This window comes from Hemicordylus capensis, chromosome 8, assembly GCF_027244095.1.
Source record: "Hemicordylus capensis ecotype Gifberg chromosome 8, rHemCap1.1.pri, whole genome shotgun sequence".
NCBI classification, from domain to species: domain Eukaryota; kingdom Metazoa; phylum Chordata; class Lepidosauria; order Squamata; family Cordylidae; genus Hemicordylus; species Hemicordylus capensis.
The window spans coordinates 6,516,052-6,530,198 of record NC_069664.1 but is presented as its reverse complement, the minus strand read 5'-3'; the positions used below and the strand labels follow the sequence as shown (position 1 = coordinate 6,530,198).

The 14,147-nt window shown below is 48.3% G+C and overlaps 1 protein-coding gene across 1 annotated transcript; it reads left to right on the top strand.

Moving 5' to 3' along the window:
• The first annotated feature begins 11,628 nt into the window (after nucleotides 1-11,628).
• LOC128333870 (D(1) dopamine receptor-like) lies at nucleotides 11,629-13,820 on the top strand. The gene has a single exon (XM_053269908.1). It carries the CDS (start codon nucleotides 11,810-11,812, stop codon nucleotides 13,181-13,183), a length of 1,374 nt encoding a protein of 457 aa, XP_053125883.1. The 5' UTR covers nucleotides 11,629-11,809; the 3' UTR covers nucleotides 13,184-13,820.
• The last annotated feature ends 327 nt before the right edge of the window (nucleotides 13,821-14,147 follow it).

Here is a 14,147-nt window from a genome sequence, read left to right as displayed (position 1 = left end):
CCCAAATGCTGAAATCCAAAGGAAGCGGACTTCTGTGCCTAATACTGCATTCGTGGTATATACACAGCCCTGCTGTATTGCTAGTTTTAGGGGATTTACTTGTGCTCCGAGGCCTGTGTGCATTGTAAACAGCCCTGTTCTGTGCTTCTCATGGCTGTGATTAGTAAAGTTAATGCAGGATTAACTATTGTCTCTGCCTAGTCACAAATCCTAGATGCTTGAGGCAGAATTACAAACACATTCTGCTACTTTTTAGAACAAACAGAATTGTACCCCCCAACCCCTGCAATCATCAGTGTAAGAGAGAAGATGCAGAGGCCTCACAATCTCTCTCCCTGCTGTGTTTGCATCTAAAATATTTGCTGCTATGGAGGGCTGGAAGAGCTATTCAGCAGTTAATGCTGAACAGCCTGTGCCTTGGACTGGCCTGTAATAGCAATAGCACTTACATTTATATACCACTCTATATGAGCCCCTGGTGGCGCAGTGGTAAAACTGCCGCCTTGTAACCAGAAGGTTACAAGTTCGATCCTGACTAGGGGCTCAAGGTTGACTCAGCCTTCCATCCTTCCGAGGTCGGTAAAATGAGTACCCACAATGTTGGGGGCAATATGCTAAAATCATTGTAAACCGCTTAGAGAGCTCTGGCTATAGAGCGGTATATAAATGTAAGTGCTATTGCTATTGCTATAGCTGGAAGCTCTCTAAGCGGTTTACAATGATTTAGCATATTGCCCCCAACATTCTGGGTACTCATTTTACCGACCTCGGAAGGATGGAAGGCTGAGTCAACCTTGAGCCCCTTGGTCAGGATTGAACTTGCAACCTTCTGGTTACAGGGTGGCAGTTTTACCACTGCACCACCAGGGGCTCTCTAATTGCCACACTCTGGCACCAAGTGGGAATGTATGCAAGACAAATGAAGAAAAAGGAAATAGAAAGTCACCGTGGCTGAAAGAGGGCAATTTGTGTCGATAATACAGTTGTGTGGTGGTGGTGTTTTGTGAATGTGAGATTAAAGAATAACTGCATATTTAATAGCATACTGGTGGTGCATGGATGAAACAAGGTTTGGTGACTCCCAAGTACTGTCCATATTGCACTGTGTAGATATGCCAGCACACGTCGAATGGAACTGTGTGAAGGAGTATCTCACCCTGTGGTCTCCTCCATCCAAGATTATCTACCAAAATAACTCCAGCTTGATACTCCAAATGTGTTCGAACAAGGACCCACAAATTTAGGCTTAGCTCACTAGTCAGCCCTTATTTGTGGTCGCCACCAATCCCCTCTCCTCCCTCAGGTCCTCTTCTGGCACATAAGCAGAGGATTTAGGAGAGAAGTGGGTCTTCTGTCACTTGCACTGGGCTATGGAGACCTCTCCTACTGCTCAGAAAGGGATTCCTGCTGTTTCAGAAATGGCACTGGGAATGCTCCTCTCTGGGGAGGAGATCTGTGTCGTGTTGGGTGTCCTGATCCCTTAAAGAGCTGGGGGCATTTCCCACTGCAGAGCTAGCAAGTATACACATAGAAGCCTGTGTGCAAAAATGCATACTTTCCCTCTATCTATACGACAACCCTGAGAGGGAGGTGTGGGCTGAAAGATGGTGGCTGGTCTAGGGTCTCCCAGTGGGCTCTTACGTATGAGTAAGGCTTTGAACGCAGGTTTCCCTCATCCAGTACTCCTACCCACTACATGTATCAGAGTTATTTTGGTAGACCATTTGGGTTGGAGGAGACCACAGGGCATGATACTCCTTCACACAAGTCCAATCCAGGGATAGACCAGTGTTTCTCAATGTTTTTGGAGTCCTGGACCGGTACTTTATTCATGCACAATTTCCTGGACCAGCAGTTAGTAAGGGGGTTGCCCCCCAACCCCCCGGCACCCCCCGAAAAACAATTTTGGGCAGCTCATTTCCAGGCAGCCCACACTGCTGGATAATGTTCATTTCAACTCTCAAACTATCTGCCCTAGTCTATCGCGTATCTACTTAAGAGGACTTGGCATGTTCAAGTTTAATGGTTTAAAAACAAAAGCACACTTTCTAACTCAGGGCTTGATAAATCCCATGTGCCAGGGAGCCATGGTGGTGAGAAATTTCACCACGTTATTTAATAAAAATCTTCTTTATTTGTGTTAGGCAGCTCTGTTTCTGTTCTAAAGTATATGATTTGTAAAGGGGAGAAAGAGAAGCCCGTTTATCCTCCGTTTCTACAGTATCAGTCACCAAGACTGATAATTTTGTCCAGTGTGCATTGTCTGGCTCCTAGATCTAAAGAAATGGCCTATTTTTTAAAATTTAGTGCTTCTTGCTTTTACAGGCCTTGGCATGAGATGCTCAAGCCACAAAAGCAAAAGTGCCAGCAGCTGTGCTCTATGACTCAAAATTCTCTCTTTGAGTGCAAAGTTACTTGCATTGCCAAACCTATTTCACCTCACTGTAAGGTATTTAGTCACTCTGCTGGATCGATTGGAAAGAAGATGTACCGTGCAGCTTTTTCAGTCGAAAAGGAGGTCTGGCTGCGAGGCTGTTCTCTTTTCATGTGGGAAGAATGCTGAGAGGAGGTGGGGTGGGGTTGGGGGAGACCATTGTTCAATTAAGGCGCGTTGGGGGGTTGTGTGGGTTGTCAATAGAGGGACTGCTGTTTCCTTTGGAAGAGGGCACATTTTACAAGCACAGAGTAAGGTCACAGTGAAGTGTTGCAGCAAAGGGCAGGGTAATTAAGCAAAGACAGTGCTGACATATTTCACTTAGGGCTGGCTTCTAGGGGAAGAGTTTTCATTTCCAGGGGAAGAGCATGGGGGAAGAGCTGGTCTTGTGGTAAAGAGAAAGTGTGCTGTCGAGTCGGTGTCGAACCCTGTGGTCGTCTTTGGCGGAATACAGGAGGGGTTTACCATTGCCACCTCTCGCGCAGTATGAGATGATGCCTTTCAACATCTTCCTATATCGCTGCTGCTGCCCGATTGATATAGGTGTTACAGGCACTTACGACAGTGACTCATGCCCTTGTCATCTCCCACGTAGATTACTGTAACGCACTCTACCTAGGGTTGCCTTTGAAGATGATCTGGAAGCTTCAGCAGGTCCAGAATGCAGCGACTCGCCTACTTGTGGGTGCCAAAAGATATGACAGGGTAACACCTCTCCTGCAGTTGCTGCACTGGTTACCCATTCGCTTCCGAATTCAATTCAAAATCCTGGTTCTTACCTTCAAAGCCTTGTGGGGCTTGGCGCCTGTTTACCTACAGAATCACCTCTTCCATCCAGTTACATCCCGTCCTGTTGGATCATTTCAGATGGCCCTTTTGTCGGTCCCTGATTTTCGAGAGGTTTGGAGTTGTAGGACCCGCAAAATGACTCTTTCGGTTGCTGCCCCACTTCTTTGAAATTCTCTTCCCCTTCAGATTCGTCTAGCCCCCTCTTTTCTGGTCTTTAAATAATTACTGAAGACCTTTCTTTTCTGCTGGGCATTTGCCCTGTAGTTTACTTTATTTCCTTTCTATTATCTATTTTTGTTTGCGGTTTTTAATGTAATGTTTGATCGTAATTTTTAATGTTGCCTTAATTACATGTCATTGTACACCACCCGGAGTCTTTGGAGTGGGCAGTATATTAAATGCTTCAAACAAACAAACAGGTGTTTCCCATGGGAAACATACCAGCGGGGATTCAAACCAGCAACCTCTGGCTTGCTAATCAAGTCATTTCCCTGCTGCACCATTAGGTAGCTAGCATGAATTGTCCCCTTTGCTAAACAAGGTCTGTCCTGGTTTGCATTTGAGTGGGCGACTACATGTGAGCACTGTGAGCTATTCCCTTTAGGGGATGGGGCTGCTCTGGGAAGAGCACCGGCCTGCTTGCATGCAGAAGGTTCCAAGCTCCCTCCCTGGCATCTCCAAGATGAGAGACTCCTGCCTACAACCTTGGAGAAGCTGCTGCTAGTCTGGGCAGACAATAGTGAACGATATGGACCAATGGTCTGACTCCGTAGAAGGCAGCTTCTGTGTTTTTGTAGGGCTTTGCTGCTTTCTTCTCACGGAACCTGCCAAAGGAAGGATCTTGCTTCGTGTTGCACTTGGGAGGAAATAGTTACTCTGAAATTTTGGCAAGTTGTTTCCTACGGGGGTTGGCAGCTTAGGGCCTAGCTGCTACATCGTAGCATGTTAACGCGGCCTTATTTACATAGTCCTTTAAATAAAAGATAGATAGATTAGATAGACACTTATATTGAGAGCTTGTTTTCAGCAGAAAGGCAACTTGTTTCCGGGAGGCACGAAAGCAAGTACTTCACAGGATGCGGACTTGACTTCTAGAGTGAAGGGCCACCCAATGTGATGGGCACTAGCTGCTCTGGCATTTTCAGAAGGAATGAGAAAAGCAGAAGGTTCCAAGTTCTCGCCCTGGCAGCATCTCCAAGATAGGGCTGAGAGAGATTCCTGCCTGCAACATCACACACTTGCAACACTCACACCATCACACTGTGCAGGCCTGAGTGGTCCAGTGGTCCTAAGCCTGCTCAGGTAGCTTTCCCACCACGCAGAACAGGGGAGATTGGCAAAAAAAGTAACATCTTCCAGGGTCAGGGGGAGACGCTCCGTAGCCCTCTAGGTCTGGGCTACAAAATTGATTAGGTGTGCCATGGGAACATTTAAAAAAAAAAGAATAGGAGCATAGGCAGCTGCCATTAACTGAGTCAGACCCTTGGTCCATCTAGTTCAGTATTGTCTACACAGACTGGCAGCAGCTTCTCCGAGGTTGCAAGCAAGACTCTCTCTCAGCCCTGTCTTGGAGATGCTGCCAGGGAGAGAACTTGGAACTTCTGCTTTCCCCAGAGCAGCTCCATCCCCTGAGGGCAATATCTCACAGTGCTCACATGTGTAGTCTCCCATTCAAATGCAACCAGGGTGGACCCTGCTTAGCAAAGGGGACAAGTCATGCTTGCTACCACACAACCAGATCTCCCACCAGCAGTCTGAAATGGTACACTTGACTCACTCACCCCATTTCCACTTCATTATGCTGCATCGAGGCTTTGGATCCTGACCACAGATTAATTGTAATGTGAGAAGTGGCTATCTGTAAGCAAAGTTTACAGATGGTGTTACATGCAGTGTAGCTTGGACTGCACTGTTTTAGACTGCAGATGCAAGGAAATGCATGATTGAATGCTCCCCTGAATAACTCCCTGTACAGAGAAAACCAGTCACCTGATGGTGCAGCGGGGAAATGGCTTGACTAGCAAGCCAGAGGTTGCTGGTTTGAATCCCCGCTGGTATGTTTCCCAGGCAATGGAAAACACCTCTATCGGGCAGCAGCGATATAGGAAGATGCTGAAATGCATCATCTCAGACTGCGCGGGAGGAGGCAATGGCAAACCCCTCCTGTATTCTACCAAAGACAACCACAGGGCTCTGTGGTCGCCAGGAGTCAACACTTTACCTTTACATAGAAAACCAGTACTGTGGACAAAGAGCTGGGCTCACACCTTTCTCCCTGATTTCAAGCTTTCTGTTTGCAGTTTTTTATTTATTTAAGGGAGAGCCTCTTGGCTGGCAGGAGGCTGCCACTTTTAAAGGGATCACCTCCTCAGTTGCCTGATTAGATTACTATCTCCTTCTATTGTGTATGTGAACCCAGCCAGATAGTTAGCAATTGTGAAAGCTTCCCCCGGTCCCTCAAGCTGGAGGGAGGGCTAGAACACTTTTCTCTGCCCTTGTTTATGGAGGCTTCCCTTATCTCTCCTTTTAGCGGCTAATTGTCCATAGGAGAGTGGGAGAGGGAGGAGGAGGTCAATTAGCTGCTTTGGAGAGAGGAGAGAAGCAGAGTTGAAGACGGGGTGGGAAGTTCTACAGCCCTCCAACTTTCTCTTCACCTCACCAATGGGACTCTCTCATCTTGGAGATGCCAGGGAGGGAACTGCAAGCCGGCAGATGCTCTTCCCAGTGTGTGTGTATGGGCGTGGGTAGCCTCCCCGGAGGGGAATCTCTTATAATGCACACACATGAAGTCTCCCATTCAAATGCAAACCTACTTAGCAAAGGGGACAGTTCATGCTTACTACCCCAAGACCAGCCACCTAATGGCGCAGGGGAGAAGTAACTTGCCTAGGGAGCAAGAGGTTGCCGGTTCGAATCCCCGCTGGTATGTTTCCCAGACTAAGGGAAACACCTCTATTGGGCAGCAGCGATATAGGAAGATGCTGAAAGGCATCATCTCAGACTGCACGGGAGGAGGCCATGGTCAACCCCTCACCACAGGGCACTGTGGTCGCCAGGAGTTGACACCAACTCGATGGCACACTTTACCTTTACCACAAGAACAGCTCTCCTCTTGTAAAATCCAAAATGCTGCTCGCATGAGAATATTAAAAAGAGAAAAATAACCATCCCCTCCACCAAACGCCTGCCCCATTGCTAAATTCCCAGCTACCAACCAGACATCTCTTAAAATGTAAGCAGAAGCCCCTTTCTCTCTCTCTTTTTAAAGTATGGAATATGGTCTGTATAACAGAGAGGAAATATGTCCGCCTAAATTGCTTTCAAATGTTTCTCCTCATAAGTCTCCTTACAACTTTAAATGGGCTAGCCCATTGACCTGGTTTATTTAAGGTAACTGATCTTATTTTGTATATTGCCTTTCTGAAAAAGGCGATATGCAACAAAACAATACAGAAGACAATAAAACAAGACCAGTGTCAAACTCCAGAACCTAAAAAGCAAAATGTTCGATTAAATTAAGATGCTTGGGGAAATGTGTTTTGACACCACACCTCAAACCTGAGCAGCTTGGCTGGCCTCCGGAAGGGCACGATTCCACAGCATCAGTGTCGCCACCACACAGGCCCTACTCCGAGGTCTCACTTCTGGAAAGAAAGGAGCAGCCCAGAACCTTGGGAAGTGCCTCGGAAGACCTCCGAAAGGAGGTTCCTATGAAGGAAGCGTCCACAGGTGTGTTTGTCTGGTCCCAGGTGATGTAGGACTTGAGCGGTCACAAGGATCCCCCTAAACTGGTAACATTTTGTATAGCTTTTGCTACTCTGCGCTAATTAGAGAAGCAAACAGGGCAGAAGCGCCATGAGGGGGATGTGTGGGGCAGGGGCGCAGCTAGAGGAGAGGAGGCCCGTGTTCACCCCTCTTTCCGGCGGCCCCTCGGGGTGAGGGAGATAATGAAGAAACAATAGGGAGGGGTGGAGCTGGGGGGCCCTCAGGCGCTCGGGGGCCCAAGTTCTTTGATCCCCTTCTATTATAGCTATAATTATAATTGTAATTATATTATAACTCATAGGAACCTATTCCTAGGCAGAGGCGTAACTAGGGAAAATGGCGCCCGGGGCAAGCACTGAAATGGCGCCCCCCACTGTGCCCCCATCACCCCCCCCCCAACATACTACATTATACTTAGGTTTTTCCTCACAAGCGCCCACCGCCGCCGCCAAGCCAGGCCACTGACTGGCCACCAGGTGCCAGCAAAGCAATGGGGGGGGGGGCGCAGGTGGCACGGAAGGGACCGCTCGTGGGGAAGGGGGCACTGACGCGCTCCCTTGACTGCTGCAGCGCTGCTGCACTGAGCAGGAAACATTTGTATTAACAAAAAAATTTAAAAATTTTTTAAAGAAATTTGGTCATGGCGGCGCCCCCCCATGTGACCAGAAAAGATGGCGCCCGGGGCACGTGCCCCCCCCTGCCCCCCTATAGTTACGCCTCTGTTCCTAGGTGCCTACGAACCCCTCAATTATAGCTACACCCGAATGTGTGTAAAAGGAGCACATGTTCCTTAGGAAGCCGGCTGTGTTTCATGTAATAAAACCTCAGCCTTGAGCCATTCTCTACACTGACTGGCAGCAGCTCTCCAAGGTTTCAGGCAGGAGTCTCTCCCAGCCCTACCTGGAGATGCTGCCAGAGCGTGAACCCAGGACCTTCTGCATGCAAAGCAGATGCTCTTCCACTGAGTACAGTCCCAGCCCCTAAGGGGAAAGGTTTACTGCAGACAGTGCTCACCAGTATTCCCTGTGACATGCAGTCACCCGTCCAAATGCAAACCAAGGCAAACCCTGCTTAACAAAGGGGGCAATTGATGCTCACGACCACAAGTCCAGCTCCCCTTCATAACAACAGGATTGTTAGGTAAGGTTTGACCAATAGTGCTGTCTGAAATACGTGCTTATTAAAGACCACTAGGTAAGGGCCAGGTAAGAAAGCCCTATCTATACAGCATCCTTTCACTCACTATGCAAACAGGGCATCCAATAATCCTTACACCCCTCCCTGCTTTTGATCAGATAAGCCTGTGGTAGGATATTTTTTCATAACTGAAAGATCTGAGAGACCGTTCTGTTTCTCTCGTATCCCCCCCCCCATTAGTATTGCACACATAAGCTCGTTACCTCCCTTGTTATAGACAGTTTATATATTCGCACCTGCTTATTTAGATTATTATACTGGCTTATGGTTTTCTTATTACTGATTCACAGTTGGTCATTACAAGAGCAGGAAATACATTCGTATGCCTTTTAGCTCTGTATAAGAAAATCAATAAGAATTGTTTTTTTTTTTTTTAAGAAAAGTGGCTTTGGAGGCTTCATCTGAGAGGGGTCTGCTTAACCCTTTCCCTCCCTTCCTCAAAAATGCATCTTGCAGCTTTACTCCCATGGGGGTGATTTTGAGTGGATAAACAGTAGGAAGGAAAACGGGTTGTCACTCACACCACCAGACTGCAGTTTCTAAGGCTGCTTTTCAGTATCAGAAACAGATAGCTGTTTGATGTAGTGTGTGGTTTGGCCCTTATCGGATGGGTTTACAAAAGCTGCTAGGTTTGTTTGTTATTTGTTTGTTTGTTTGTTTGTTTGATTTCTATACCACCTTTCCAAATTATGGCTCAGGGCAGTTTACACAGAGAAATAATAAATAAGATGGATCCCTGTCCCCAAAGGGCTCACAATCTAAAAAGAAACATAAGACAGACGCCAGCAACAGTTACTGGAGGGATGCTGTGCTGGGGGTGGAGAGGGCCAGTTACTCTCCCCCTGCTAAATAAAAAGAATCACCACATTAAAAAACTTTGCCAAGTTAGCAGGATTAAGAATTGACATTTTTCAACTCTGAAATGGGCATGGAGTTGATTATGAGGCTACAGGGTTGCTTTCACACATACTGGTGCATCATTTGATTCCTAATAGTCATGTATGAATGGACTCCAAAAAGTGTTTTAATTTATGGGAGGTGATATTAGAGTCCTATCTATCTTGTAAATGTGGATTGGCCCACTCACACAGAGGATGTCATGCGGTGGGGGTGGGATAATTATCCACCCACTCACCATTATTTGCAAGAAGCACTCACACCTCCAGTGACTACAGGATATAAAATGCAGCCACATCAAATGCTCTGAAAATATATTATGCTTTCAGAATTTATTCCTGAATGTTGCTGTGTATTTTGCCTCCTCTACCCAAATGGCTGTTCACACATGCAGTGGATGTTGCAGTCCATCAGGCAATAAGCATGTACATTTATATTTATGTATTTATTTTAATCGTTGAATTTCCATACTGCCTTTCATGAAAACAATCTCAAGGCGGTTCACACAAAAGTTAAAACATGTGAAATGGACCATAAGCTTTCAGGGACGAAAGATCAGAAAAATGCAAGAGCAGTAATTAACAACAAGGCTATAGTGTAAATGGCAGGACTCTCTCTGTAAAAGGTATTTAGAAGGACTCTCCACATTGCCACCTTAAAGGGCGCAGCAGGGAAATGCTAGTCAAACAAGCAGAAGGTTGCCAGTTCAAATCTCTGCTGGTATGTTTCCCAGACTAAGGGAAACACCTATATTGGGCCACAGCAATATAGGAAGATGCTGAAAGGCATAATCTCATACTGTGTGGGAGGTGGCAATGGTCAACCCCTCCTGTATTCTACCAAAGACAACCACAGGGCTCTGTGGGCGCCAGGCACTGAAATCGACTTGACTGCACACTTCACTTTACCACTCTCTACAGACTTTCTGGTGTACTGTGGAAGCTCTTCCTGTGGGAATGCACTGAAATCTTTCCCCCCGCCCCAATTTTTATAATATAGACAAAGTGCTGTGGTGGCAGTTTAAGAGCCTTGCACCACAATCTTTGTGTTGGGTAGGTTTTATTTCTCCTGGAAGGAATGGTCCACAGAAAGGGGCAGCAGGATTTCTTGCATCCGCTCTTGGCTGCTTGCTTAGTGCATGTGCCTGACAACACAGTCCTACACTTATCGGCCTGGAAGTAAGTCAGTGGGTCTTACTTTTTAATAAGTGTGCACAGGATTACAGCCTGAAAGACACAGAGATTCACAAAAAGAGAGCTACCAGTGGAAAGATCGGGGCTCTTTATATAAGTATCTTCATTTTTATTTTATTTTTGGCAAATAGGATAGGAATATAGGTTTTATGCATCTATTTCCAACAACAACAACAACAAATATTTATATACCGCTTTTCAACAAAAGTTCCCAAAGCGGTTTACTTAGAGAAATAAAAATAAATTAATAAATAAAGATGGCTCCTTGTCCCCAAGGGGCTCACAATCTAAAAAAGAAACCAGCAACGGCCTCTGTCTGGAAGGATGTTGCATTGGGGATGGATAGGGCCAGTTGCTCTCCCCCCTGCTACAGAGAGAGAATCACCCCTTTTAAAAGGTGCCTCTTTGCTCGGTTAGCAGGGAACATATTACTACTTATATACACATGAGGAATAAATGGTTTCATACAAAAGGGTATTCCAAATGGAAGCAATTCAGTGGAGCCAGCCAGGGACAAATGCTGGAAATCTGCAACCCAGTTCTGACTCCTGTGCTCCTTGCTCTCTAGGCTGCCTCAAAGAGACTAGGTAAAGGGAAAGTGTACCATCTAGTCGCTTTCCGACTCCTGGTGCCCACAGAGCCCTGTGGTTTTCTTTTGGTAGAATACAGGAGGAGTTTCCCATTGCCTCCTCCCACACAGTATGAGACGATGCCTTTCAACACCTTCCTGTATTGCTGCTGTAGGGATTCAAAGCGGCAGTTTTAAACCAGCAACCTTCTGCTTGTCAGTCAAGCATTTCCCCACGGCACCACTTTAGGTGACCTCCAAAGAGAATAGCCTGTTGCAAATTTTACATCTCAAATGAAAGACTTTGCATCCTCTTCACCCCTCGGACTGCTCCTTCTCTTGCTTCCCTGTCCTACTTTTGCCCTCTCCATCTCTGCTCCGTGCACCTGGTCTCAAGACAGTCCCTAATCCTTCTGAGCAGAGAGACTCCCAGAGACCAGGAAAGCTTCTTTCTCACCGGAGTGCAGTTCTCAGCAACCTGGCGCCAGCTGGAAGCGCAGCGGCAGCACCAGCGGCAGCACCACCACAGCAGAGAGAGCAATCTAGTAGCCAGAGCAGAAGAAATCCCGGGTCTCCTCCAACAGCAAGTCCCTGTCCAGCCAGTAGAAAGGGGACCAAGATTTTCCAGCATGCGGTAGACAAGCTCCCGGAGAAGATGCAAAGGGAGGGAGGCTGGCAGCCAGCACAAAAGTGCACTAGGTGAGAACAGGCTGGCTGTGAGTGGCAGTCTGGAGAGCAAGAGGGTGGGAGGGGATGTTGGGCTGCTTGCAGGAATCCTGGAAAGGCACAAAAGGTTGAGAACTGCTCGCTTTAGCTGGAGATCTGGCTGGGGTCCCCCAGGGAGTGAAGGTGGTTGCTTCTGAGGTGTGAGTGAAGGCTCCGAGAGGCTGGGATGTGGTGGCTTGTGAGCGGAGGGGAATGTAGCAGGAGGTGAGCATCGTGGGACCTTCAGGACCACAGAGCAGCATGGACGAGCTCTCCCTGCAAGGAAGAGGAGGAGGTGGTGCATCCACCCTGGCGAATGATTCCCTCGTTAAGGAAGGCCAGGCGGAGAGTGACAATCCCGAGCTGTCCTTCCGAGTGGTGATGGCCGCTTTGCTGCTGCTCCTCATCCTCTCTACCCTGCTGGGCAACACCCTGGTGTGCATGGCTGTCGTCAAATTTAGGCACTTGCGCTCCAAGGTGACCAACTTCTTTGTCATCTCCTTGGCCGTCTCGGACCTCTTTGTGGCGGTGCTGGTGATGCCCTGGAAGGCGGTCACGGAAGTGGCCGGCTTCTGGCCTTTTGGCGGCTTCTGCAGCGTCTGGGTGGCCTTTGACATCATGTGTTCCACGGCTTCGATCCTCAACCTGTGCATCATCAGCGTGGACCGCTACTGGGCGATCTCCAGCCCCTTTCGCTATGAGCGGAAGATGACCCAGCGGGTTGCTTTTGTCATGATCGGGGTAGCTTGGCTGCTCTCGGTCTTGATCTCATTCATACCTGTCCAGCTGAGGTGGCACAAAGCCGCCAGCGAGCTGCTTCTTGCCCAGGAGACTGACTCCAACGTCACTTGGAGCCCAGAGGAGAACTGTGACTCCAGCCTCAACAGGACCTATGCCATCTCCTCCTCCCTCATCAGCTTCTATATTCCTGTTGCTATCATGATAGTGACATACACCAGGATCTTCCGCATCGCTCAGCGGCAGATACGGAGGATCTCTTCTCTGGAGAGGGCGGTGGAGCATGCCCAGAGCTGCCAGAGCGACGACTACCCCCAAGAGGTCTCCTTGAAGAACTCTTTCAAGAAAGAAACCAAAGTCCTCAAGACCCTCTCCATCATCATGGGTGTCTTTGTCTTCTGCTGGCTTCCCTTCTTTGTGCTCAACTGCATCGTCCCCTTCTGCGACCACAACCTGCACGTGCTGGGAGACCTGCCCTGCGTCAGCGACACAGTCTTTGACATCTTTGTCTGGTTTGGCTGGGCAAACTCCTCCCTCAACCCCATCATCTATGCATTCAACGCTGACTTCCGGAAGGCGTTTGCCACCATCCTGGGCTGCGGCCGTTTCTGCCCGAGCAACGCTGTGGAGACGGTGAACTTCAGCAATGACCTGGTTTCGTACCATCACGATACCACCTGCCAGAAAGACATGGTGACCCTGAGTTACCCCCACCTCCTTCCCCATGCTGCTGCCCTCCAAGGGGAGGACCATGAGCTCCCTTTCGACGTCGCCTCCAACGCCACTCAAGAAAACGTGGCTGTCTTGTCCGCCATAGTGCATGTGGAGTGTGAGACGGAGGTATCGCTGGAGAAGATCATGACCTTTACCTCTAGAGTGCTGGACCGAAAAGACTAAGGGTGGTTCTGGTGAAAGCCATTACTTCCACCTGTGGTCAAAATGCGGTGGAATGCATGTACATAGAAAATTTGGAAGCTGCCTTATACCGAGTCAGACCATTGGTCCATCTAGCTCAGCATTGTCTATACTTCAGCCCTCCTGCAGCTGTTGGCCTACAACTCCCATAATCCCTGGCTATTGGCCATTGTGGCTGGGGATTGTGGGAGCTGTAGTCCAAAAACAGCTGGGGGGCCTAGGTTGAGCAGGCCTGGCCTATACTGATGGGCAGCAGCTTCTCCAGGGTTTCAGGAAGGAGTCTTTCCCAGTCCTATCTAGAGACGCTGTTGGGGATTGAACCTAGGACCTTCTGCATGCGAAGCAGATGCTTTTCCACTGAGTTACAGCCTGGAGGGAGGGTATGGTTTTAATGATGGACCCTTGGACTGCAAAAGGTTTGTACCTATCTTCTTAGTAAGTGTGTGCCGCTGAAGTGTCTCTTGATATACCTAAGGAGGAGAATAGGATACTGAGTTCTCCCCCCACCCCCTTTTTCTGGTGCCTTCCAGCACCAGCTGTTAGTGAGCGAGTGCCTATGTCATTTGCATGACTTGTGTGAAACTCAATTCATATCAAATAAAGTCTTTCCTGGTGGCAAGGTCAACCTATCAAGCTGCCTTACGACGAGTTGGACTAGCTTGCTGGTGTCTACTGTGAGTGGCAGCAAGAGGTTTTCCCGAGGGGTCAGAGAGGGATCTTTCTTACCAGGTATTACACCTGGGACCGCCTGTGCAGAACAGGCGCTCGACCTCTGAGCTGAGGAGCCCCGGCAGAGTGAGGTGGGGCGAGATGCAGACGCCTGGCCTCCACGGGAGCATCTTCAATCCCCTTCTCTGAACGGTCAGCTTAATTTATTCTTAAAAAATGAAGTCTCTTGTCTGGCAAGACAGTGGTGGTGAGTGGCCGGGGAATCCAGGAATGACCG